The 27,678-nt window shown below is 39.0% G+C and overlaps 1 protein-coding gene across 2 annotated transcripts in view; it reads left to right on the top strand.

Moving 5' to 3' along the window:
* The window catches only part of RGL1 (ral guanine nucleotide dissociation stimulator like 1), a 289,540-nt gene that overhangs the window by 190,649 nt on the left and 71,213 nt on the right, over window positions 1-27,678 (top strand). For both annotated transcript variants that reach the window (XM_023203464.3, XM_023203463.2), the window contains exon 3: window positions 16,185-16,393. In XM_023203464.3, the coding sequence (XP_023059232.1) occupies window positions 16,185-16,393 (209 nt within the window). The remainder of the gene's footprint in view (window positions 1-16,184; window positions 16,394-27,678) is intronic.

Below are 27,678 nucleotides of genomic sequence, written 5' to 3' on the forward strand. Positions count from 1 at the left end.
GGCAAGTGAGACTAGTTAGGTGCCTATTACTCATACCCAGTTATGGACTGAGATCTAAATTAAGACAAAGGCAGTGAGGCTGAGGAATGAGAATGGAATGGAAAGATATTATAGGAGATGGAATAGGTTGGATTTTGGGGAGATGAGGGAGTAAGGATGATCTGTACATTTATGACTTGGGTCATTAAGTCAGAGGCCAGAAAAGGGGTGAGCTTTTAGAGGAATAAAATGATTTTCCTTTTGTATGTGTTAAATTAGAGTTGTCTATGAATTATTCAGGTGAACGTGGTAATTGGAAATTCAAGTCTAGAATTCAGAAGAGAAGTAAAAACTGTAGATAAAGATTTGTGTTAGGTGAAACTGTGAGGATATATGTGTGGGATGACCAGAAAGAGTATAGAAAAAGAGGAAAGAAGGTTGTGGTTAGAAATGTTTCCATATTGATGGTAAGTGAAGGATGAGGAACTGTTGATGAGCCTTTAGAGTCACAGGAGATCTTTGAGGAAGATAAGATAGTGTGGTTAAGTCTGACTGTGGATCCAGACTGCTTGAATTTGAATCCTGGCTTTTCTGCCACTTAGCTGTTATGACCTGGAATGAGTCACTTAGCCTCTCTGGGCCTCAGTTTTCATATCTGTAAAATGGGGATAATAAATGTACCTGCTTTGTAAGGTTATTATAAGATATATACAAAATGCTTGGAATTGTTATTGTTATTCTTGAGAAAATGATGTTTACAAGCAAAAGGTACAGAGTTTCAGAAGGAAATCAATAGTGCCAGTTCTACAGGGATTTCACAGCAGGTAAGTGCTAAAACATTTCCATAGGATTGACAACCAGCTGGAAGAGTAATGAGGGCAGAAACAAACTCTGTAGGCTAATGGAAATACCTTCCCTCTTTGTAGGAACACCTATTGAATTTCGTAACATAAACACACAAGAAAGATCACATGGTTTGCTTGAAAGCATCTCAGGTTACTGACATGAATGCAAATAATACCTTAGTTTAACATACACTTCTTTAATTTAAAGCAGGTCAAAGTGTGTCCTGTGTTCTTTTGAATCACCCTCATAACATCAAGGAAGATGAAGATAATATTCTTAGTTTGCAATTGAGGAAACTAAGACTAAGAGATGCCAGATGACTTTATCCAAGCTTATACTAATCAACTTCTCCATCATCCCATCAGTAAATCCTAGTTATCCTTGTTTTCACATTGTCAAGCATAGTATAGCTCAAAGGGTGATCAATAGATATTTTGCAGTTTAGAATCACCTAGGGTGCTGGTTAAAATGCAGACCCCCTAGCCCTTATTCTGGGTCCACGGATCGGAATCTCTGGGGCATGGGCTCAGGAATCAGTGTTTCTACCTGGCACTCCAGGTGATTCTCTAGAAAACCCTTTCGTGTATTTAACGGAACAGGAAAATAAATCCATACATGCACCTTGTTTATTAGTGAGATTTTTCACAAAACAAGTGTTAAAATATTTTGTATTCAGAAACTCAGACTACTATAACTAAAACCTTAGAACCTTGCTCTGAACATATTGTATGACTTGCCATCTTTTTGGAGTTGAATAGTGCTTTTGGTTAAAAGTAAAACTGATTTGACCTATACAAGTGAATAGTAGAATATATTGGTAAGTTACCACAGCACTGCTGGAGATGCCACAGAGAAGCTATGGCTGAGGACTCTTTTTTTATATCAATTCGGTTAATGGTCCTACCTGCAGTTCGTATTTTTAGTTATATAGTATTGATTAGAAAGAGTTGTTCTCCCTGTATTTATAGCTTCAGTATGCATATGATGATGAAATGAGCCATATCGCTATCTGTTTTTTTTTAGGACAGCAGCATAAAACTCTGAGGCTCAGGTAACTTTGAAGACTGTCTGTAGGAGGTGGGGCCTCATAAGAGTCTAGGCCAGGTCTATGCAGTGAAAGGCTTGTGAATCTGCTTTCTTCTCATTTAATTGTAGAGGAGGTGCATTTATCTGTATGAGTTGGCATCTTTTTTCTTTTTTTTTGAGACAGAGTCTCGCTCTGTTGCCCAAGCTGGAGTGCAGAGGCCGGATCTCAGCCCACTGCAAGCTCCACCTCCCGAGTTTACGCCATTCTCCTGCCTCAGCCTCCCAAGTAGCTGGGACTACAGGCGCCCGCCACCTCGACCGGCGAGTTTTTTGTATTTTTTAGTAGAGACGGGGTTTCGCCGTGTTAGCCAGGATGGTCTCGATCTCCTGACCTCGTGATCTGCCCGTCTCGGCCTCCCAGAGTGCTGGGATTACAGGCTTGAGCCACCGCGCCTGGCCATGAGTTGGCATCTTATCTGTCTATTACTTTGTTGTATCTCTGGCTTCCAGCAGCCCCATAGTAGGAACTCAACAAATGAATGAATGTATCTACTCAAGTGTATTTAGGAACAAACAAAAACAACCAAGTCAAAAGGAGTTATCCTAGCTCACTACCGAGATAGCTAGTGCTATAAAGCACTGGCATGTAGTTGATAATTAATTGAACTGGAACTAGAAACAGAATCTAGTTCCTTGACCCCCCCTCCCCCCGCCCCTTTATTTTTTTCTTTACTGCAACTCTTATCATTGAATCCTAAGGTTGCCAGAGGCCTTACTTCATCAGTTCTGCAGCTCCCTGTGTGAGGCTCCTGCTTATTTACCTGGCATGTATTTAATGTCTGTGGCATATGCACTAGTGCTAAGCTCTGTACATCCCTTTCTTTACACGTCATTAAATGAAGAAATTCACACTCATACTATCATCTCTACTATGAGGGTTTTAAAGAGTAGAAATCCCTTACTTCTTCTATAGATTTCCTTAGTACCTCATTTGGGTCCTTGGCACAATGGAGGTTCTTCTCTTTTATTTTATTTTATTTTATTTTTATTTTTAGAGACAGGGACTTGGTCTGTTGCCCAGGCTGGAGTGCAGTGGCACAATCATAGCTCATTGTAGCCTTGAACTTGTCCGTTCAAGAGATCCTTTCACTTCAGTCTCTCAAGTGGCTAGGCACATATCACCACACCCAGGATAATTTTCTAATTTGTTTTAGAAACAGGGTTTCACTATATTGCCCAGGCTAGTCCTGAACTCCTGACCTCAAGCGGTCCTCCCACTTCAGCCTCCCAAAGCGCTGGGATTACATGCATCAGCCACCGTGCCTGGCCAAAGCGCTTTTAATACTATGTTAATGACTGATACCAAGAGTGGCTCATGAGCCATGGAAATGATGAGCATCCTCTTAGGAAGATAAATATTTTCTTTACAAATGACATGCCTATCTTTTTACATACATTTTTGACCATTGATAGCTAGTAAACAAAATGTTTGATTTTTTGGTTTCTGTTCATGTGAACAAATTGGATCTGTGTATGTGTTTTTTTTTTTTTTTTTTGCCAGCTACCAGGCCTTTCTATATGCTACTTTCTTCTTTAAATGTTTTTTTTACAATTCAGAATTTATAAATCTGCCCTTTTGTCTGGCTGTATCCTATAATCAATCATATTGTCATTCTGCTTTCATTTCCCTTTCTTTCTGAAAATAGGAGGAGACTGTCTTTTGACTGGAGAGTAGATTTCTAAACCTAGCAGGTAGGAAAATTAATTAATAATCTGGAAATCAGAGCAGAACATGAGTGTTTCCCATGGATTCCCACTCTATATTACCCAGTAGTTTCTCATCCAGAAGCCAGCTTCTCCTGGCTTTCCTTGAGCCCTTGGGTTAAGTCATTCATCCATCTTTCTTAGACTAAATTTACTCATTTGAGAAACTATAATAATGAGAGGGATTTTATTTCCCTCCAAAGAGAGTCTTTGGCACTAAAACATTATTTTTCGTCTTTAGGTGTTAAGGATTTCAGTCAGTGTCAAGAGGTAAGAAGGATAATAGCAGAGATAATGCCAGATGTAATCAGACCTAATTTTAGGTGAAAGTAGTTGGTATAGGGGAAAGAAAGTGAAAAGTATTTGTAGACTGCTGAATAGCTTGTAATCTTTCAACATGCTTTAGATCTGTTATCTAATTTTCTCTTTCTTACAAAAATCCTATGAAGTCTGTACATTCTGGGCAATTAAGTTCTGATATTCTTGGGTGTACAGATATGGAGATTGAGTGCCCAATACCGTATTGTTTTGTGTTTTTAGGCAATACCCCACGATTGAAAGACAGGGCTGGTTTTATATCCTTGCCTATGCTATGCTATGCCTATGCTAATTGGCTGGGTAAGTCTGGATATGACCCCTTACTTCTCCAAACCTCTGTTTCCTTAAGTAAAGTGGGAATAATTCCTACACTACAGGATTTTTGTAAGGGTTGAGCATCTAATCCATAATGTGCACTCGGTAAATACAAGTTAGCCTTCTTTCTTCCTCTTCATTTACAGTATAAGAATGGTTTTCTTAGAATTAATTTATAGCTTCTGCAGAAGAAAACCTATTAAGAAAAAAAAACCAGTTTACCTTTTCCTTCCTCTCTCTTTCTTTCTCTTTCCTTCTTTCTTTCTTTCTCTGTCTCTCCTTTTCCTTCCCTTCCCTTCCCTTCCCTTCCCTTCCCTTCCCTTCCCTTCCGTCTTTCTTTCTTTCTTTCATGGAGTTTTGCTCTTGTCACCCAGGTTGGAGTGCAATGGCACAATCTCAGCTCACTGCAACTTCCCACCTCTCGGGTTCAAGCGAATCTCCTGTCTCAGCCTCCCGAGTAGCTGGGATTACAGGCACCCGCCATCACACCCAACTAATTTTTTTTTTTTTGTATTTTTAGTAGAGATGGGGTTTCTCCATGTTGGCCAGGCTGGTCTCAAACTCCTGACCTCAGGTGATCCTCCCGCCTCAGCCTCCCAAAGTGCTGGGAATACAGGCGTGAATCACCGCGCCTGGGCTTCAGTGTATCTTTCAAAGAGATGTATTCAGGATACAAGAAATTGTTTTTCATAGAACTTTGCCCTAGGTTTGATCACCTGGTGACATGCTTGAAAGATACCTGATGGGTTTATCAGTAGCCAATTCTAGCAAGCCCATGATCTAGAAATACTATCCGTGCCAAAAACAGTACCGAGGGATAGAATACTTGCCAGAGGCCCTGCAGCCCACAGCTTTGTGTGAATCATAAAGCTACATCTTACATCTGAATTTATAAGTCCACATAGACTTTAAAGATTTCATTTTGGAGGGGAAGGGATCAAACTAAACAGTGTCGTTATTACTTGAATTCCAAGATTCAGGGGAGTAATGAGTTTATTGTCATTTTGAATAATGGGGCTTTGGTTTTTAACATTACGATAATAAGTAATCATAATAGTGGGAACTAAATGTTCCCATGGGAATTGCCTAGGGAAAGTGAAGAAGATTCCTTAATGTGGTATACAGAGTAATAATCAAAAATGAATGACTTGACTGTAAAGTTGGGAAACATCAGTCAGTTGCCACCCTTCCCCGTACTCTCCCTGGAGGATTGGTGAAGGAGCACTTATAAATCTCACAAGGAGATAAAGCCCCATGGAGCTGTCTGTGGGATTTATGGCATGCTGGGAAAGCTTCTGGGCTGTGGAGGGAGAAGCCTCTCCATTCATAACAGGCTTCATTCGCAGAGAATATTAGGTCACACAGACGCTCACTACCCGCTGCTGACCTTTACAGGCAGAGATTGGCTGCGCTGCACAAAAACAGAATGGACTCCAGCAAGCCAGGGCACCTGTTAACCTGTGACCTCAGATTGTGAAGACCTTGGACGTTTGAGGCTCTGAATGAGAGAAAAAGGAGGGAGCTATGAATTTTGAAAGTTCACTCTGGATACTAATTTGTATGTGACAATTTGTGATCTTATTTGGCAAATGGAGCAGTAACTATTTTAATTCAAACTCCCCTCCCCCCATGCAACTCTAAATCCTTGAACTTCTCAAAATTACATGTGATGTATTCCTTTTATAAAGTAGGTAATGAAGTCATTGAAACTAAGTTTTTGCCCTAGGTCTGATAGTAAATGGGTTCCAAATGGAAATGCAGTCTGTTAATTCATAGCACCTTAGTTCAGCAGTCTCCAACCTTTTTGGCACCAAGGACCGGTTTTGTGGAAGACAGTTTTTCCATGAATGGTGGTTGAGGGGTGTTCGTTTCAGGATGAAACTGTTTCACCTCAGATCATCAGGCATTAGTTAGATTCCCATAAGAAGTGTACAACCTAGGTCCCTCGCATGTGCAGTTCACAATAGGCTTGGCGCTCCTATGAGAATCTAATGTCGCCACTGATCTGACAGGAGATGGAGCTCAGGCGATAATGCTGGCTCACCTGCCACTCACCTGCTGTGTGGGCCAGTTCCTAACAGGCCATGGACTGCTACTGGTCCGTGGTGCAGGGGTTGGAGACCCTTGCTTTAGTTATTAGCATTCTGAGTTTTAAGCAGAAAAGTATCAGATAAAAGTGAAATTATTTTATTTGAAAAATGTGGTCAGCAAACTTCTTAAAATCCACTTAATATTTAAATTTGCTTTCTGGGAAACTTTGGAATCCTTAAAGGATGACCAGAATGTCAGAAATGGAGATTTGTGTTAGAGAATATAGAATCTTTTATGGATTAATGTTGAATCAAGACTGCAAGAGTACTGCTCTTTTTCAGGAGATGAGAAACATAGCTTCCTGTTTCCTTTAGGAGGGTTCCTGGACTCTATCTAGGAAACCCTACTGAGACAAGATGGTAAAGGGGGATGGGATTTCTGTGTGATAAAACACGAGTTATTGTTTGTCATTCCACCTCCCTTAACATCTTCCTGAGGATGAAGGGTATTCATTATAGAAGCCTGACCATGTGGCTTCATTCTAACAAGTGGCTTCAAGCAAGGTCAACTCTTGGGGCTCTGGTAGTTTTTTCAGAGCACATTCGTTTGTCATACACATGCTCTTCTACCTCTCCTGCCTCCACATTTCTACTTTTTTTCATACTTCAGATGCATAATTCCCCTCTTCTATCAGATAAAGATCATAGTGACAACACAAATACCTTAACTGGAACGTACACAGAAAGAAAATGTTTCAGCCAGTGCGAAGGTGTCTCTTGACATTGACACAATCTGAGGGAGACTTCTGGGCAGGGGTATGCTAATAAACTGGCCCTCCAAAATAAAAGCCCTTATTTGTAGCATTGCTAATTTTCATGGCATAAATAGTGTCACCACGGCTGAACTCACACTACAAACATAATGCCATTGAACATGGGGGTGAGGAGTGTACACATTTGGCTCATGCAAGGGATTCAAGCTGGCTCCAGCATACCGCTGGCTGGGTCTTGATATGTTTGCATAATTAGAGGGAAGGTACATATGTCAGCATGTATGTGAATCTGCTGGTGAAGATTTCTTCTGGTTTCTCTGCCCAGAAATGCCATCATAGATCAGACAACGTAGGAATTTGCTGCGTGTGCAAGTGCCTCTTCTAGTGCTGCCCGTCTTTACTCTTGAAACCCTCTTAATTTTGGTGTTCATCCAGATACCATCCTTAGCCTACTACTCTTCCTATTTTAATTGATGTAATGTCTGCATATTTCCGTCTTAGACCCTTCTCGCAACTTTCAGATTCTAACTGTCTATTGGACTTAACATTGGCATGTTCCCAGAGTATCTCAAGTTCTACATTCCAAAATGGAATTCAGTACCTATCCCACCAAAATCTGACTTCCTCCCCTCAATTTTCTTTCATATAGGTGGCACCGTTATCTTTCCGGCCATCCACACTAGAAATCAGGTGAAGTTTCCGGATTCTTTATTTTCCTTCATTTTATCCTCTACATCCAATTGATCGGAGGTCTTGATGATCTTCTTTGTGATTATTTGATGGGAGGGTAAATGTGTCCTTCCCATCTGCTACCTTCTCCATTCCTATTATCATTGTATTAGTTAAAGCCCTTGCAGTTGCTTATCTGGAGCATCCACAACTTTTGTACTGGTTTTTCCAACTTTAAAACTGTCCTCATCAAGTCTGTCCTCCACATTGATTTCCTTGACCCTGCTTAAAACCTCATCATTGGTCTCCCATTTCAACAGGACATGGAGTCTCAGCTCCTTAGCATGCAACCAAAGTCCTCCATAATCAGGTAGTCTCCCGCTGCTCTCCAGCCAAAGCATTCCTTTCCTCTGTCATATTGCTTATGCAACCACACATTTTCCCCCTGTAGTGGTGGAAAGGTATGCCTTTCCTCACCCGTCATAAGGGTCATCGGTAACTCTTATAACAAAAGACAGGTTGACAAGAGAAAAGCATAACAGATTTCTTTAATCAAAGTTTTATGTGACATGGAAGCCTTCAGAAATAATGGCCCAAAGACCCAGGGGAAACTTTCCATTTTTATGCTTAAGAGTCAATGAAGAATGGACAGCCATGTGGAAATGTGATTGGATGAAAAGGGTATGATCTAATGGTAGTAGACTAAGGGGGAACCCAGCAAGGCCTGTCTTTTCAGATTCTTCCTGGCCGCTCTCTGTAGCATTCTTTCCCCCTGGGTGTGGGCCAGGACCCCTCTGGAACCGGGGTCTTATGATCTATCAGACAAGGTAGGTCAGAGAATTTATGGCCAGCTTCTAAACAAAAAGGTGAGGGAGGCTGGAGCACTATTTCCAGGCTTTAAGCCTTGCTTTAGGGTTAGAGGGGGTTCTAGTTTCTATGACTCACCTTGGGAAAGGAGGAATCCTGGTTTCTATGATTCACTTCAGGGAGAAAGAAGTACAGGGGACGGTAGGGCAGGAAAAGGTCAGAGAAAGAATTTGCTTCTGAGGCCTTCCAGTTCCTTTATTTATTTATTTATTTATTTATTTATTTATTTATTTTATTTTATTTTATTTTATTTTATTTTTTTTGAGACAGTCTCGCTGTGTTGCCCAGGCTGGAGTGCAGTGGTGCGATCTCGGCTCACTGCAAGCTCCGCCTCCTGGGTTCACGCCATTCTCCTGCCTCAGCCTCCCCGGTAGCTGGGACTACAGGCGCCTGCCACCGCGCTCAGCTAATTTTTTGTATTTTTAGTACAGATGGGGTTTCACTGTGGTCTCAATCTCCTGACCTTGTGATCCACCCGCCTCAGCCTCCCAAAGTGCTGGGATTACAGGCGTGAGCCACCGCGCCCGGCCTCTAATTCCTTTAGTTCAAAGTCCTCAGCATGTCAAAATTCCAAACTTTGGGGTATCATTTTCATGACTTTGTTAATGCTTGTTTCTCTGCCTACTGTGCCCTCCCCAACATAGTTAACTCTTATTCATTATGTGAAACCCAGTGCAGGCCAAGTATGGTGGCTCAGGCCTATAATGCTAGCACTTTGAGAGGCCAAGACAGGAGAATCGCTTGAGTCCAGGAGTTTGAGACCAGCTTGGGCAACATAGTGAGACCTTGTCTCTACAAAAAAAAAAAAAAAAATTAGCTGGAGTGATGCGTACCTGTAGTCCCAGCTACTTGGGAGGCTGAAGTGGGAGGACTGCTTGAGCCTGGGAGGTTGAGGCTGCATTGAACCCTGATTGCACCACTGTACTGCGACCTGGGCAATAGAGCTGGACTGCATCTCTAACAAACAAACAAAACAAAACAACCCAGTACAGGCAGAACCTACTTAGGAAGCCTTTTCTGATACCTCCTTTACACTGGGCTCCTCTTGGTGCTTCCTCCATGTCTTGCCTCTCTCTGCATCATTTTACTCACATTTTATTGTAGTGGTTTCTTTGTGTCTGTTTCCTTCACCAGACTGAGTAACTTGGTTGCCAGAACCGCATGTTATTTACCTTTATATGTCTAGTACCTTGCACAGTGCCTGGCACATAATACCGTTTAGTTAATGTGTGGCTGAATACGTAGATGAATAAATGGAAAAGACAGCCACTGTGTATGTGCTAGTAGCATAAAAATACAGGATACACAATTACATTTCAAATTCAGATAAATAACAAATAGTTTTTTTTTTTTTTAGTATGCATAGATCTCAAACATGGAATGGGACATACTTATACTACATAGTATGTAATTATTCATTATTTCTCTGAAATTAAAATTTCACTGGGCATCCTGTAATTGATTTGTCACCCCTAACCTAGCAAAAAAGTGAGTTCACATGCAAAATATTAGGTTAGCGCAAAGGTGATTGTGACAAGTTTTGGTTTAAGTTTTATTAAGTTTGCCACTACTTTTAATGGCAAAAATCATAATCACCTGTGTACCAACCTAATAAAAGTTCACACAAAGCAGAAGCTTGTGTTGAGCTTGACATCATGGGCCCTAAAGTATTTTCTAGACTTTACCTTAACATCTCTGAGTGTCCTGTGTGTAAATAGTCACTGTAGTACTCAGGTGTACTGGCCTTGTCATGTTCTGCTGCGTGTCATTACATACATGATTTCTGCTGAGAGAATGATGCATGGTGAAGAAATGTATGCATTTGAGTAATTTGGAGAGATGAGCAGAGCTTATTTGTGAGTCAGCTTGTGGATTTTCCTGTACAGGTTGAGTATCCTTAATCTTAAAACCTACATTCAAAGTGCTCCATCATCCATGCTCGTTGCAATGTTTTGCATTTTGGATTTTCAGAATGGGGATGCTTGAATGGTCAGTATAATGGGAATACTTCAAAATCTGAAAAAATCTGAAATCCAAACCACTTTCAGTCCCAAGAATTTGAGATAAAAGATCCTCAGCCTGTATTGTGGTGGTTTGTCGTTGCTGGAGAGTGGTTGTCGGGCATTTGAAAAGGACGTATAAAACTTACTTTTGGTGTTTGGGGATGAATGTAGGGATTGGGTATGGGTTTTAGATTTTTGGAGGGAGTTAACAGTTAGAATGGTACTCACTATTTACTTTGCTGCTCAGTCCAAGATGCCTGAGAACTGATCCACTGAAGAGTAATCATGGTGTGGAGGACTCCATACTGTCTCCATTCTAATGAGGTTGTTTACTTAACACGTTCCCTGGTAAACTATCAGATGACTGAAGTACTATTTTGATTGAAGGGACTTTTTTTTTTTTTTCAAATTAGAAACACCCAACTGGTTAACAGTTTATGTTTTAAAAGGTGAAAAACTTTATTTCTCCATGACTGGAAACAGAATTGAAATATGGTATCTTTCATCTCTCACATGCCCTTTTTCCTTCCTGTCTCATGCCAAAATCGGTAATTATGGAAATTACCTGGTAGGACACTTGGGCACAATTTTAAATATTTGCCCCATAGGACTCAGACATGTTCTCTTAGAAAAAGCTGGATTCTAAAGGCACAAAGATCAACCAAAAAAACAACATGAAACATTTTTGTGGTCTCAGTACCATGATCTTGTCAGTAAAGCGACGGTCTATGATTAAATCCAGATTGAACTGTTTCCTGTTAGCGTGCTAACCCACAGGGCAGGCTCAGGCCTCCGTGTCTTGCTTTATAAGTCTGGGTTCTTAAGCACTTGTCTGACAAGGGTTCCACCCCTTTCGTCTTAAACTTTAATTCAAAGTTACTAAGATAATATAAGCAAAAACAGGTCCTAAAGTCTCTTAAAACACTTATAGACCTATTGAATCTTTTCCTGCAAAAATGAAACTTTTAACATTTTAGCTTCTCTCCTCAGGCCATATGCCAGAATATTTTTTTGTGCTTCCCCTCTGTACAATTTCATTTCAAAATAATTTCAGTGGTAAGCAGATTAAGTTTTTGTTTCATAAAAAATGGACTCTATTTGAATGTTGGCAAATTAGAAATCATCAGATATTTCTCCTGCCATAATAAGCAGGTATTAGGATATTTAGCCAATCTACAGAAAATGACATTAAGCACATTCTATGATAACATGCATTGCTATTTTTTTGTGAGAATGATTGTAGGCACAAGAGCAATTCTACACTTATTTTATGATATTGTCTTTGATGTTTACTTTGAAAATTATTTTTTAAATCTAAAATTTCAAAATATTTTATTAGTCTTCTGTTAGGTCACATGTGGTTCTTTCTAATGCACAGATGCAAACACTGAGGAACAAATACTGTTAAAGGGACTTACAGGAATTACGTATGCATATTGAAATATTTTTCTGAGTAAAAAAGCACTGAAAGGAAGAGGCTGGGTTAATGAGAAACATAATTCCATTTCCAAGGGAGAACCCTGGCTTTCTGCCAAATCTCTGCTTTCTGGCAGGAAATGGGACCCACTTCATCAGATCCTTTGACAAGCATTTTTCTCAGTGTTTGAATTTTGGGACACATCAATACTCAGTGAAAAGATAGTTCTTTTAAATAATCATTACTTTTGATAAGAAAGATTTAGTATTAGAGTTTCCATTGTAAATAAAATAAGAATCGTCAAATTTCAACGTCGTTTGGTAAGGGAACACTGATATTATCACAAGGCGAGGAAGCTTGATTTAAATCAGAGTTTGACTATCCCTAACCACTGAGAAGCCATTCCTTTTGTTGTTAATATTTGACATTGAAGTATATTTTCATGGGTTTTTTTTTTGTTTGTTTGTTTGCTTTTGAGATGGAGTCTTGCTCTGTTGCCCAGGCTGGAGTGCAGTGGCATAATCTCCAGCCCACTGCAACCTCCGCCTCCCAGGCTCAAGTGATTCTCCTGCCTCAGCTTCCTGAGTAGCTGAGACTGCAGGCACATACCATTACACCTGGCTAATTTTGTATTTTTAGTAGAGATGGGGTTTCAGTATGTTGGCCAGGCTGGTCTCAAACTCCTGACCTCAGGTGATCCACCCACCTTGGCCTCCCAAAGTGCTGGGATTACAGGTGTGAGCCACCACTTCCATCCTGAAGTATATTTTCTAACTTCTACTTTTGAATATCATGCAGGCTGACAATTATTTTGGCCAGGTCTTTTGAAGTGACAAAGTACAAAACGCAAAAATATTCTTACATTTTTGGATTAATAAAGAGATCAAAGGAATACACATTTGAAAATAAAAATTAATATTACATTTTATAACGTTTTGATTTTTCTTTTTTAAAATGAAAAGTGGTAAATATGAGTTAAGTTTTAAATGCATTACAGTAATTTAATAAGCCAAAATTTTTCAAAGTATGTGCATTGTGAAGTTCTACAAGATGCTGTGAGACTAAAGAGAAATTCATTTGGAAATGCCATATACCATATCCCTCTCTTGGAGTTGAATAACACGTCGGCATATTAAAGTGTGTGAGAAATCCTGCAGTAAAGACATGTCACTGACTTTCTTGAATTCTATAGTTCCCAAACTTGACCACAGGACTTTTTTTTTGGAACTAGTGTTTTACAGCACACACTTAAAGCAACAGTGAACCAAATAATTAACAACATAAAGAATTCTAAACCATATATCTTTTTCACTTATTGTTTCTGATAAAGTTAATTGGAGCTTCTGGGGAACAGATGGGTCCTAGAAGGTTTGTTCTAAAACTACATATAGAGTGATAAAGAACAGCTATTAGACCCTGATCTGAGTCAACTGTCTTAAGAGGCCTAAAGAAACGTTTGATATTTTGCCTGAACCAGATCCCTCTCCCTAGAAAACTTTAAAAAATTAAGTAAAGAGATAAAGCCATCTACCACATAAGCTGGAGTCTTAATTTTAATTCCTGTTAGCAGTTTGACATGATGACATTAAGCTATTCTAACCCCCTTCTGAAAGCAGTTGCCACCACTCTGGTCTTTCTGAAAGCAATCCCATCTGTTAGTTTCCTTCCAGTAGTTTGATTTCTGACAGGCCAGTTGAAGTAAAAGCAAACATGCTACTTAGTAAGCACAATATCATCATTAGAGATGCACTTCTCTCTTATTTGTGTCTCTTCTTTAATTTTCACGTGATTATTTCAATTTAGGAAATCTGATATAAAACAATTCAACTTACGATTCAGATAAGCCGCCTGGTGATTGTTTGCATCACTAAGGATTATTCTTGCTTTAGAAATAGACCTCCTCTCTGTAGAGCAGTCTCCTTAGTGCCTATGAAGGATGAGTTAAACTTTCAAAATTGCATCTCTGTATAATTTGTTAGGCACAGATTTACTGAAGAATGTAAGGCACACCAATATTTTTCTTCATTTTAATTCTCTTCCCTCATACTCAAAATTTAAGCTGTAAAGATTTTATTACCAATAATTTTTATGTATTATGGTTTATATCTACCAATATTCATTTACAGTTTCATTTTCGTGTGCTAGCTGCTTCTCATGAGTAAATGTCTTCTTTTAGACTTTGCAAGTTTCCAGAAGGCAGGGTCATACACCCACCCACCGTTTTCATCACTCCCCAGAGCTTAACCCAGTGCTGCTTGGTAAAACCATTTTCTCAGTCAGCTCTGTTGATTGCTGATGATATTAAATCAAAATGCACATTGCCCTCTGTGGACTGAAGAAAGTCAGATCATAGTTCCATCTCCATAGATTTCCACAGAGAATATACTCCAACCATGGCCAGTTTTTCAAGCTATCAACATGATGTCAGCTGGCTCACACAAATTCTTAAAATTTAACAATCCGTTCTCCAAAACCAGTATGAGTCGGCTCCAGCACCCTACCATAGGAGCTGTCTTTAGGAATGAATTTGCAAAAATTTTTTCCCATTCTGTAGGTTGCCTGTTCACTCATAGCTCAACCATTGTGGAAGACAATGTGGCGATTCCTCAAGGATCTAGAACCAGAAATACCATTTGTTCCAGCAATCCCATTACTGGGTATATACCCAAAGGATTATAAATCATTCTACTATAAAGACACATGCACATATATGTTTACTGTGGCACTGTTCACAATAACAAAGACTTGGAACCAACCCAAACACCCATCAGTGATAGACTGGATAAAGAAAATGAGGCACGTATACACCATGGAATACTATGCAACCATAAAAAAGGATGAGTTCATGTCCTTTGCAGGGACATGGATGAAGCTGGAAACCATCATTCTCAGCAAACTAACACAAGAACAGAAAACCAAACACTGCATGTTCTCACTCATAAGTGGGAGTTGAACAATGAGGACACATGAACACAGGGAGGGGAACATCACACATCGGGGCCTGTTGGCAGGGGTGAAAGACTAGGTCAGGGATAGCATTAGAAGAAATACCTAATGTAGATGATGGGTTGATGGGTGCAACAAACCACCATGGCACGTGTATACCTATGTAACAGACCTGCATATGTATCCCAGAACTTAAAGTATAATAATAATAAAAAAAGGAATAAAAAACCCAGCAACAACAACAACAACAGAAAAGAATGAGTTTGGCCAGGCGCAGTGGCTCATGCCTCTAATCCCAACACTTTTGGAGGCTGAGGTGGGCGGATCACCTGAGGTTAGGATTTTGAAACCAGCCTGGCCAACATGGTGAAAACCTGTCCTTACAAAAAATGCAAAAATTAGTCAGGCATGGTGGCAGGTGCCTGTAATCCCAGCTACTCGGGAGGCCGATGCAGGAGAATTGTTTGACCGCAGGAGGCGGAGGTTGCAGTAAGCCGAGATTATGCCTTTGCACTCCAGTCTGAGCGAGAGAGCAAGAGTATGTCTCAAAAAAAAAGAGAATGAGTTAGAAAACTTTCCATGGAAGAAAACAAAGGGAATGCTTGCTAAACCTGATCCTGGGATCATTAAAAATGTCCTTGGTAAAATTATGCCAGCAAACTAGTTATTGATAGTAGAGTAAGTAGAAGCAAATGTAACCATTATTAAGTAATACTTCTACATCTAGAAAGGAAGGAAACACACATACCTCCACCACCACCACCCTACCACACTAAACTCACAGGAGAGAGCATTGCCTTATGTGACGTGTAGAGAAATTAAGTAAGAGTGAGGGTAGGCTGCATGCAGTGGCTCACACCTATAATCCCAGCACTTTGGGAGGCCGACGTGAGAGGGTTGCTTGAACCCAGGAGTTTGAGACCAGTCTGGATAACATAGCGCAACCCCATCTCTACCAGAAACAAAAGTACGAAGATTAGCAGAGCATAGTTGCCTGAGCTGTAGTCCCAGCTACTTGGGAGGCTGAGACAGGAGGGTCACTTGAGCCTAGGAGCTCCAAGCTGCAGTGAGCTGTAATCACACCATGGCTCTCCAGCCTGGGTAACAAAGGGGATAAATACATAGGAATGAGGGGAAACATAGCAGGCTATGGCCTTCAACTATTTCAATGCTTCCAGTTTTACTTTAGGGAGTCATTCCTCCTTATGGTAATTGTTAATTTATTATGCAGGTTGAAGGGGACCAGCTGCCTCCAGGACACACAGTCAGTCAATATGAGACCTGTAAGATCAGGACCATAAAAGCTGGCACCTTGGAGAAGCTTGTGGAGAACCTGCTGACAGCTTTTGGGGACAATGACTTTACCTATATCAGCATCTTTCTGTCAACGTACAGAGGCTTTGCCTCCACTAAAGAAGTGCTGGAACTGCTACTGGACAGGTAAGAATGTAAAGGAGCTTATGAAGTGAAAGAAATGTAGACTGTTTATGGAGTGGAGCACGAGGTTCTGAATCACCTGCACTTGGTATGCGGAGAGAGATATGTGAGGAAAGATTAACGGGAAGGGATGACCTTTGGCACAAATGGCAAGAAGATCATTCAGGAGCCACTTTTGGTCTGTTGCTGGGGAAAAATGTCTCCTAAAAGATTTATGAAAGAGTTGAGAGTAAATACTGTAAATCTAGATTCAGTTACTTTATGGATTTCATTCACTATTTGCCACCCTAAATTTCTCCATATTTTTATAATTTTATATTATTCAGTAAATAATCAGTTGACCAAGAATTTTACTGGGATGTTTTGGGAATGAAATGTGCTAATATGTGTGCAGTGAGGAGCGCACTCTTAGACCCACAGGAAGCAGCTTAGGAATGGTGGCAATGATGATGTGATGCTAGTGATAACTATCAACAGTCAGCAGGTATTGGCTGTTTTACGGATCTGCACATAAATATCATCCTTGATCCGTATTGTTAAGCTACATATTACATGTAGCAGAGCAGTATACATTGAAATTTACACACTGTTGATCTTTAGATTTTCCTCATTATTTCTGTTTTATTTAGAATTAAACTTGGTCTTTCAGAAAATATCATTAAATCAACTTGATAGTGGGAGGAAGAAAACTGTCAGCCAAATAATTGTTTTAGAATCAGGAGAATCCTCATCTAAATCCTTATATTCTGAGGTTTCCTGCATAAGGAAGGAAATGAGATACGGCTTTTTGTTGGGCTTGTTGAGTATTGATGTTTGTTAACTAAATTTTTTTGTTTTGAAAGTAATTTGTGCTCATGCTAAAAGTTCTTAACACTGTGAAAGAGTATGCAAAATATTAAAGTTTATTCATATTGCTACCTTTTCCCCAAATAATATTTATTAGATTTAAAAATATTAGTAGTAAGAAGAAAATTAAATAGACCATCTACTAGGCAAGTAACACATATTAATATTTTAAAAATAGAGGTAATCCACGTATATGGTGGAAAGTTCCATCAGTCCAGATAATTGTAAAAATTAAAAGTGAAAGATTTTTTTCCTCAAGCTCCAATCCCATTCCTCCCAGGAAATCACTGTAAGCCATTCCTTTTGTATTTTTCCCACACTTTTGGGTGTATAGGAAGTATGTATATATACACACATTTATGTACTGTATGTCACATATATGATATGTTTATATATTTATCATATGACATAATATACTTATCTATGATACAGATAGAATCACAGTACACAGTCTGTTCTGCAATTTTCATTTTTTTAAATTAATTTCTTTTCTATTTTTACAAACAGGGTCTTGTTCTGTTGTCCACGCTGGAGTGCAGTGGCATAATCATAGCTCACTGCATCCTCCAACTCTGGGGCTCAAGAGGTCAGCCTCAGCCTCCTGAGTTGCTAGGATGGCAGATACATGCCACCATGCCTGGCCAATTTTCAATTTTTACTTATCTGTGTATCTTGGAGATTTTTACTCATTAAGTGAATTAGTATATATAAAAGGCTTAGAACAGTGGCTGGCATATTGAAAGCTCAAAAAATGTAATTCTTATTTCAAAATTAGCACCTATAGATGAATCTATCAAAATCTTTTCAATAGATTTATAATATTTATTGAATGGGTTATTATATGGATAGATATTTAAGTTCTCTCCAGTTTTTAATTTTTTTTTTTTGAAACGGAGTTTTGCTCTGTCTCCAGGCTGGAGTGCAGTGGCGTGATGTCGGCTCACTGCAACCTCTGCCTCTCAGTTTCAAGCGATTCTCCTGCCTCAGCCTCCCAAGTAGCTGGGATTACAGGCATGTGCCGCCATGCCCAGCTAATTTTTGTATTTTCAGTAGAGATGAGACTTCACCATGTTGACCAGGATGATCTTGATCTCTTGACCTTGTGATCTGCCTGCCTCAGCCTCCCAAAGTGCTGGGATTAGACGCGTGAGCCACCGCATCTGGCAAATTTGTTTTTTAAACTTTGTAAACAGTACTGCAAGGAGCATTTTTGAATACATATCTTCTGAATAGTTGCTTGAGAATTCTATAGGATAATTTCATAGAAGAGTCACTAATGGGTCAAAATGTATCAGCATTTAAAGATTTGAAAGATAACTGCCAGATTGCACCAATGACATTCCTGTCCACAGAAAACGGGAGTGCCTATTTCCTCATTTTCCCCACACACTTGCCAACTGTGGATATTTTCTCTGTACCTTTGAAACTATCTTTACCTTGACCTGACCACTGACAAATGATAGTAGTTGTTTTTGCATTTATACTTCTTACATTTATGAGTGAGGTTTAGTGTCTTTTAAAATTCTTACTGGCTGTTTGTGTTTTCTCTGAACTCTGCCTTTTCATATCCTTTTGCCTGTTTTTTTTTTGGACTCTTTTCATCTAATTATTGATCATCTAATTATAACTCTGCATATTAAAGAAATTAGTTTGTTGCTTATCATATGTTAGAAATATTTTTCCTAGTTTTTTCATTCATTTTAAAAGTTATTTATTAAAATTTTTTATAAAGACATTAACATTTTTGTGTAGTCATATCTATTAGTCTTAAGAAATACCTTTAATAATAAAGTTATATTCCAGTATAAGTAAGGTTATTGACAATAGTGGGTTTTCCCTCAAAGTGGTTTTCTCATAGATGCGTATAGAGTAAGATTATTTGGATCAATGGTTATTAATATGTTAATCTTCAAGAACACTCACAAAATGTCTGTTCTTTGTCATACATTGATCTGGTTATGATACTTTGAGCTGCAGCACAGATAGGAAGTTCTGTAGTTTTTTGCATAGCAGTGCTTGACAAAATAAGCCTGGAATATAAACTTGGATTGGTGAGGTATTTCTTTTATAGTTTGTTTGCTTATGTAATAAATCATACCTGTACATAAAAATTGAAAAATTGTATGAATTTTATCTTTTTGGTATTTCATGTTTATAAAAAAATGTAGTATGCTGTTGGCAGGCAGTATGAATAGACTGTTCAAAACATTAAAAAACTCCTACAAGTTTACTTTGGAATTGGTAACCTCTTCTGTTTATGGGGTGAATATTGATAATAGGCCACAGATGTCCACAGTCAGTAAAGGAGTGCACGTAAATTCCAGCTCTTCATCCTAAATAGAGGACATATACACACAGGAACTGGAGTGTTTAGTCTATGACTCATGTACATCCAGCTTTTGATATTTTTTAAATCTTTTCTTTGTTCTATTATAGAGGATAGATATTTTTGCTTTTTAAAACACTAACTGGATGACTGACTAACATTGAACTTGAAATAAAACTGCATTTAATTCAAGCTGTCATGTAAGGTATAACTGAATGGAGAGTTAGGATTTATTTTGTACCATTTGGATGGGCCAAGGCTTGGCCTTGAATTTAATCTCATAAACAGATCCTTTGCTTGCTTCTGAAATGAATGGAATTGACAAGTACTCAATGCCTACACAATACCCAGCTTCTGCAAGACACCATGCAGATGGAATTCAGAAATATGAGACTTGGTTCATGCCTTGAGATAGTTTAGAGGTGGATTTACCATGAAGCCACTGGTACTTAACCTCAAGGGGCGCTCACTTGGAGTGCCCTCTGCGTAATTTTATATTCATGATTTTGTATTCTTTTTCTTTGAGAGGATCCCTCAGATTACATATGGCTTCAAATTACATATCCGTTTTTTCATGTGTCTGTTGGCTGTATTAATGTCTTCTTTTGAGAAATGTCTGTTCATATCCTTTCCCCACTTTTTGATGGGGTTGTTTGTTTTTTTTCTTGTATATTTGTTTGAGTTCTTTGTAGATTCTGGAAATTAGCCCTTTGTCAGATGAGTAGATTGCAAAAATTTTCTCCCATTCTGTAGGTTGCCTGTTCACTCTGATGGTAGTTTCTTTTGCTGTGCAGAAGCTCTTTAGTTTAATTAGATCCCATTTGTCAATTTTGGCTTTTGCTGCCGTTGCTTTTGGTGTTTTAGACATGAAGTCCTTGCCCATGCCTATGTCCTGAATGGTACTACCTAGATTTTCTTCTAGGGTTTTTATGGTACTAGGTCTAACATTTAAGTCTCTAATCCATCTTGAATTAATCTTCGTATAAGGAGTAAGGAAAGGATCCAGTTTCAGCTTTCTACTTATGGCTAGCCAATTTTCCCAGCACCATTTATTAAATAGGGAATCCTTTCCCCATTTCTTGTTTCTCTCAGGTTTGTCAAAGATCAGATGGCTGTAGATGTGTGGTATTATTTCTGAGGACTCTGTTCTGTTCCATTGGTCTATATCTCTGTTTTGTTACCAGTACCATGCTGTTTTGGTTACTGTAGCCTTGTAGTATAGTTTGAAGTCAGGTAGCGTGATGCCTCCAGCTTTGTCCTTTTGACTTAGGATTGTCTTGGCAATGCGGGGTCTTTTTTGGTTCCATATGAACTTTAAAGCAGTTTTTTCCAATTCTGTGAAGAAACTCATTGGTAGCTTGATGGGGATGGCATTGAATCTATAAATAACCTTGGGCAGTATGGCCATTTTCACGATATTGATTCTTCCTATCCATGAGCATGGTATGTTCTTCCATTTGTTTGTGTCCTCTTTGATTTCACTGAGCAGTGGTTTGTAATTCTCCTTGAAGAGGTCGTTTACATCCCTTGTAAGTTGGATTCCTAGGTATTTTATTCTCTTTGAAGCAATTGTGAATGGAAGTTCATTCCTGATTTGGCTCTCTGCTTGTCTGTTACTGGCTCATCATCACTCGCCATCAGAGAAATGCAAATCAAAACCACAATGAGATACCATCTCACACCAGTTAGAATGGCAATCATTAAAAAATCAGGAAACAACAGGTGTTGGAGAGGATGTGGAGAAATAGGAACACTTTTACACTGTTGGTGGGATTGTAAACTAGTTCAACCATTATGGAAAACAGTATGGCAATTCCTCAAGGATCTAGAACTAGATGTACCATATGACCCAGCCATCCCACTACTGGGTATATACCCAAAGGATTATAAATTATTCTACTACAAAGACACATGCACACGTATGTTTATTGCGGCAGTATTCACAATAGCAAAGACTTGGAATCAACCCAGATGTCCATCAGTGACAGACTGGATTAAGAAAATGTGGCACATATACACCATGGAATACTATGCAGCCATAAAAAAGGATGAGTTTGCGTCCTTTGTAGGGACATGGATGCAGCTGGAAACCATCATTCTTAGCAAACTATCACAAGAAGAGAAAACCAAACACCGCATGTTCTCACTCATAGGTGGGAACTGAACAATGAGTTCACTTGGACTCGGGAAGGGGAACATCACACACTGGGGCCTATCATGGGGAGGGGGGAGGAGGGAGGGATTGCACTGGGGAGTTATACCTGATATAAATGATGAATTGATGGGTGCTGACGAGTTGATGGGTGCAGCACACCAACATGGCACAGGTATACATATGTGACAAACCTGCACGTTATGCACATGTACCCTAGAACTTAAAGTATAATAAAAAAAATTAAAAAAAAAAACAAAAAACAAATTACATATCCGTAAGACCGGGATCCACCCCTCAGTACTTAATATTTTGCTGCAAAAGATAAAATATTAAGGTTTGCATTTCTGAAACAAGTAGATAACTGCTTGAGATGGGACTAGATGAAGTTCTAACATGTTCTGCAGATGAAACAGGATATAGAAGTTCAGAGAAATAAATCTCATTTATTTAGATTATTCTGCAGAAATTTGGATTTGTTCAAATAAGTACAAACCTCAACATGAATTTCTTCCTTGCTTCATTTCCTACTCACACTTAGATCTTGGACCAGGCTTCAGTCTTGATTAAATGTAACCAAAATGTGCATTCTGTGAAACAGTGGGTTCTTAAATTGGTTGTTGAGACTTTTAATGTCTATAATTAAGAGGAAGCAATTACGTTGTATAAACTTGCCTATTCTGAAGATGAGCATTTGAAATATTATTTTGTCAGTAGATTGTGGTAGACTTGTTTATGGGTCTCTGACATAATTTTAAAAATAATTGCTTTTGGTTTTTTAATAGTAGTTTGCTTATCTGTTGTGAAATTAACACTGAGAAGCTATTACAGAATGTGCTAATCATACAGTAATCAGTCGAGAATGGATTGAAGACAGATACTGCAGTATTTATTTCCCACCAGAGAAGCTTATTTGATGTCAAGCTTTGATTTCCCGTAAGACTTCTAATAATGTGGCTTTTCTCATATGGAACTGTTCGCTTTCTGGGATTTCTTTTTTATCTTTTGACAGTTTTTTATTCTGCTATAATATGAGCCTTTTGTGATTGGCCAATAGACAGTGGTTTCAGTTCACGTATAGCTAATTCCATGTGTTTGCTTTACCCCTTACTTGGGGTGGCCATTTTCCAAGGACCACTGTTTCCTGTGCTTCTCAACATGGCTCAGAGTTCACTGTAGACCACATTGGCCTACTTTTAACCCAAGAGGAAGTTCTTGAATTGTGGGCCAGCAGTTTGTGTTGGGGCTTTGAGATTTTCTTTTATCTAACTTCAAACATACACTTGCTCAGTTAAAAATCTGGCCGGGCGCGGTGGCCCACATCTGTAATCCCAGCATTTTGGGAGGTCGAGGTAGGTGTATCACCTGAGGTCAGGAGTTCGAGACCAGCCTGGCCAACATGGCGAAACCCCGTCTCTACTAAAAATATAAAAATTAGCTGGCATGGTGGCAGTCATCTGTAGTCCTATGTACTCGGGAGGCTGAGGCAGGAGAATTGCTTGAACCTGGGAGGCGGAAGTTGCAGTGAGCTAAAATTGCACCAGCCTGGGCAACACAGTAGGACTTGGTCTGAGGAAAAAAAAAAATCATCTGTTCTCTCCACCATACCATTTAAACATAAGGGTGTTAGATACTACTGAATATGCCCAACCTCAAATGTAGGTAGAAACCTACTTTAGCTAGTGACCTTCAGTAAGAACCATGAAATGTTTGCACAAATATCTAGAGTTTTCTTCAGATGCTGTCACAATAACTCCCTTTTGGGCCATTTCTTCAACATTCTCTCTTTCTGCGATATGTACTCTGTTACCAGAATTAAGCAGAATGCACTGAGTGCAATGGCTCATGCCTGTAATCCCAACACTTTGGGAGGCTGAGGTGGGCAGTTCACTTGAGGCCAGGAGTTCGAGACCATCCTGGCCAACAAGGCGAAACCCCGTCTCTACTAAAAATACAAAAGTTAGCTGGGCATGGTGGTGCATGCGTGTAGCCCTAGGGAGGCTGAGGCGGGAGGATAACTTGAGCCTGGAAGGTGGAGGTTGCAGTGAGCTGAGATTGTGCCACTGTACTCCAGCCTGGGTAACAAAGCGAGACCCTGTCTAAAAGAAAAAAAAAAGTAAGCAGAATGCCAAGAAGAACCAGAGTAGGGGTTAACTAGGTCTCCAGAAACCTTTGCCAAGCTGATGGCACTCAGGTCACACTGTGGAAAGCACTGAGTGATAGTCTGAATTACTCCCTTAATTTCAAATGAGTTCTCCCAGTGGAGGACATTCGAGGTTTTTAAAGGTTGGAGTCATTTGTAAACACTATGCTTTAAGATTAGCTGACTTAAATTTGCTTGCTTATGTTGCAAAGAAGAGAATAATTCAGTAGGTCTTTGAACTTATTTCTTCTTCCCATGTTTGTTTGCCATGTGTTTTCACAGGCTTTGTCTCATTTAGTTCACTTATTTTTACCCCTGTGTTTACAGATTAGAAAATTGTGGCTCAGAAACATTCAATCAGTAAGTAGCAGAGCTAGAATTAAAACCTACGCCTTTCTGACTTGAAAGTTCTTTCCAAGTGTACAATATCACCTTCCTTGATTTGTTAATATCACCTTTAAAGGAACCCTTGTTTGGGAATCCTTCTTAGTCATCCTTTTCACTACTACCTCAAGTGATTTTCCCTGGAAACTGTATTTCCCAAGGGCTCCTCCCTTCACATAGTTGTGAGCAGTTCACTTGAGCATCAGTGCTGTTATTCATTTGTCTACTCAAGCAATATTTGTCGGCTCTTTAATGTGTACTGTGTACTGTAAAAGGTGCTGTGTGTATAATGGTGGACAAACCTGCCTTCTTCATGCTGAATGTCTAGTGGGAAAGAATAACATTAAACAAATCAGTGTGCAAATACATTTAAATACAATTAAAATTGATAGACCACTGGGAGATAAAAGGTTCTATAACACAGAGTTATAGAGGATATTTTGGAGGGCTGTACCCAAATAAAACTGAATGTTGGCCAGGATCTTAGGTGATCACTTAGATCATGGGCCATAAAGGTCATTGCTATGTCTGTATGTTTGGAATGTTTCTGTGTACTGAATGGGCTCTGGCCAAATGCCTGACCTCAGTCAGCTTTTCCCGAAGGGTCAGGGATAGCAAATGAGAGAGGCATGGGTGAATTTAAGTAAGTATAGTACCACCGTGGGAATAGAAACCTTAAATCCATTCTTTATGTCACCTGGAGTAACGTTTTCATATGCAAAACATGACATACCAATAACCAGCAGAATGGAGCTGCCTTTGTTAGTGCAACCAGTTCTTCCACAGTGTAGACAGGAGTTGATCAGATATAAAGCTTGAAAAATTTCATTTATTTCCAAGGATTTTGTCATAGATGTCAAACAGACTTTTTCTTTTCAGAATTTTGGGATACATTATGGGAAAAGCAATTTTTCCTGTCTTTTTTTTTTTAGCCATGAGATTCAGATTTAAGGCATATAGTATAATGGTTAAGAATATAGGCTTAGGAGTCCGAAAATTTGAATTTTATTCCAGTTTTGCACTCCTTACTTGCTCTGTGGTATTGGGCAGTTGATTTATCTTACTAGCTTCAGTTTTCCTCATCTATAAAATAACAAAAATAACACCTAATTATAGAGTTATTATAAAGTTAAAAGATGATAATAGAGGTAAAATTCTTAGTATAGTGGCTGAAAAATATTAAGTGCTTAAGAGATTACTATTACCTTGTTTTCTTTCTTCATGGCATTTATTATTCTTTGAAATTATCTTATTTATCTTGTTTATTTCTTGACTGTCTTTCCTACTCAGAGACCATGGTAGTCTTGTTCATTGCTCTGCCCTCAAAATGGTGCCTGCAGTAGGTGCTTGGGAACTATTTGTCTAACAAATAAATAATAGTTATCATTATTCATGTCTATTCCAAGCAGGTGCTTTGAAAGGTCCAGCAGTGAACATTGCCCAGTCTTTGCCCATGTTTAGTGGGAGAGACAAATAAGTCTATAGACTCGTGTCATCACTGTCAAGGCCATGAGGCTGAATGTGCATTTTTAATGAAAACATTTTCCCACCTGGGAGCTGGTAGTTGTGAACCTTCTATAAAAAGCCCGTTATACAAATCCATTCAGTTCTCAAATCCTTTCATAGCACGAGAAGCTGGTGTTTTTGAGATGCGTACAATATGTTCCAATTTACTTTTTGTTAAACCTCACTTAAAAATAATTGAATTTTTTATTTAGCGCTGGAATTACACTAGGCACTTGCCAAATATTCCTAGATTCATGCTGGCATGCAGTGCTCATGTTCCTGTACTTCCTTTTCTTTCAGTAAGAGGCAAGGTTTCTAATATCTTTCCTCTCCTCTTCCAGGTCCAAGGAAAGGAAGTTGTCAGCAGAGAGAACACTGGGAAATATACTGGAAACTGAACCCTCACGAAGGGTCTCTGAGCATCTTCGTGTGACTTATGGTCCCAGTGTCGCCTCTAGGGTCACCAGTATCTAGAGGTGACACTGGGACCATAGGTCACCTCTAGGTGCTGGTCTCTTATAGCATGAACACTTACAGTAAATCTTGTTACTATGAAACTCATAATTTGATTTTTTTCTAAACTTTTTGTTCTGAGTTATTTATTAATGTTTAACTTCCATCACTTACATAGGAAATGTTTCAAAAAAATTCCATACCTTTCTTTTCAATTAATTTTAGTAACCTCCTACAGGGCCAAATGGAAACTAGCAGAGACGGTCACTCATTAAGTCTTTTGTGCCTCCCTGCAACCCACCCATGCATGGAACAGTTGAGATTTAGTGGTTGGTGGCTCCAGGATGCACATCCCATTTATTTAGTAGAAAAGCTTTCAGGAAATCTTAACATTGCTTTGCTTCCTTTCTAGCTTAACATACAATCATATTGAATATCCTGACTAGGGTGAGAATTTCTTAGTAAATGAAGGCTGCCATTTAAGATTTTTGCTAGAACAGATGAGTTTAAATAGATTTTCTCTAGGTCTGGGTGTTGATGACTTCCTAGGCAAAAAACCCCCAAAAACTTGGATGGATTACATACACATACACATACACACACACATATATAACAGAACATATATATAGATATTATATAATATTATATATATATAAAACCTTAACATATATACATATACATACATATATATATATATATTTATTTATTTATTTATTTACTGGGAAAAAATAATAACAATGCTAGTCACATTCTGGCTCCAGCCATGCTTCCTAAAGCTGAGTGTGTAGAATAAAACTGAACAGGGCATGATGTCCTGAACAGAACATAAACTCATAATTTGATATTTTTCTAAACTTTTCATTTGTTCTAAGAATTATTTATTAATGTTTAACTTCCATCACTTATATAGGAAATTTTTCAAAATAATTCCATACCGTTCTCTTCATTAATTTTAGTAACCCCCCACAGAGCCAAATGGAAACTAGTAGTAGCGAAATGGATACTAGTAGTATCTTGGATTATCTGAGTGAGCCCAGAGTAATCACAAGGGTCCTTAAAAATGTAAAAGATGGAGGCAGAAGACAGAGAAAGAGATACGAGGATGGAAACGGGATCAGATAGATGCCATGTTACTGGCTTTGAAGATGGATGAAGGGGGCCTTGAGCCAAAGATTGCAGGCAGCCTCTTGAAGCTAGAAAAGGGAATTAAACGGATTCTCTTCTAGAACCTCTAGAAAGGAACACAGCCCTGACAACACCTTGATTTTAACCCACTTAGACCCTTGTTGGACTTCTGACTTACAGACCTATAAAATAGTAAATTTGTATTGTTATAAGCCACTAATTTGTAATAATTTATTCCAGCAACACAGATAAGAAACATAAGAAACAAGGAATTCTTGTCAGGGAGATTGACTCTGAAAAATCTAGTGGCCATAGGCTGAAGGATGTTGAAGGTTGGTGTCCACCCTCATCTT

The sequence above is a fragment of the Piliocolobus tephrosceles genome, chromosome 1, assembly GCF_002776525.5.
Source record: "Piliocolobus tephrosceles isolate RC106 chromosome 1, ASM277652v3, whole genome shotgun sequence".
NCBI lineage: Eukaryota > Metazoa > Chordata > Mammalia > Primates > Cercopithecidae > Piliocolobus > Piliocolobus tephrosceles.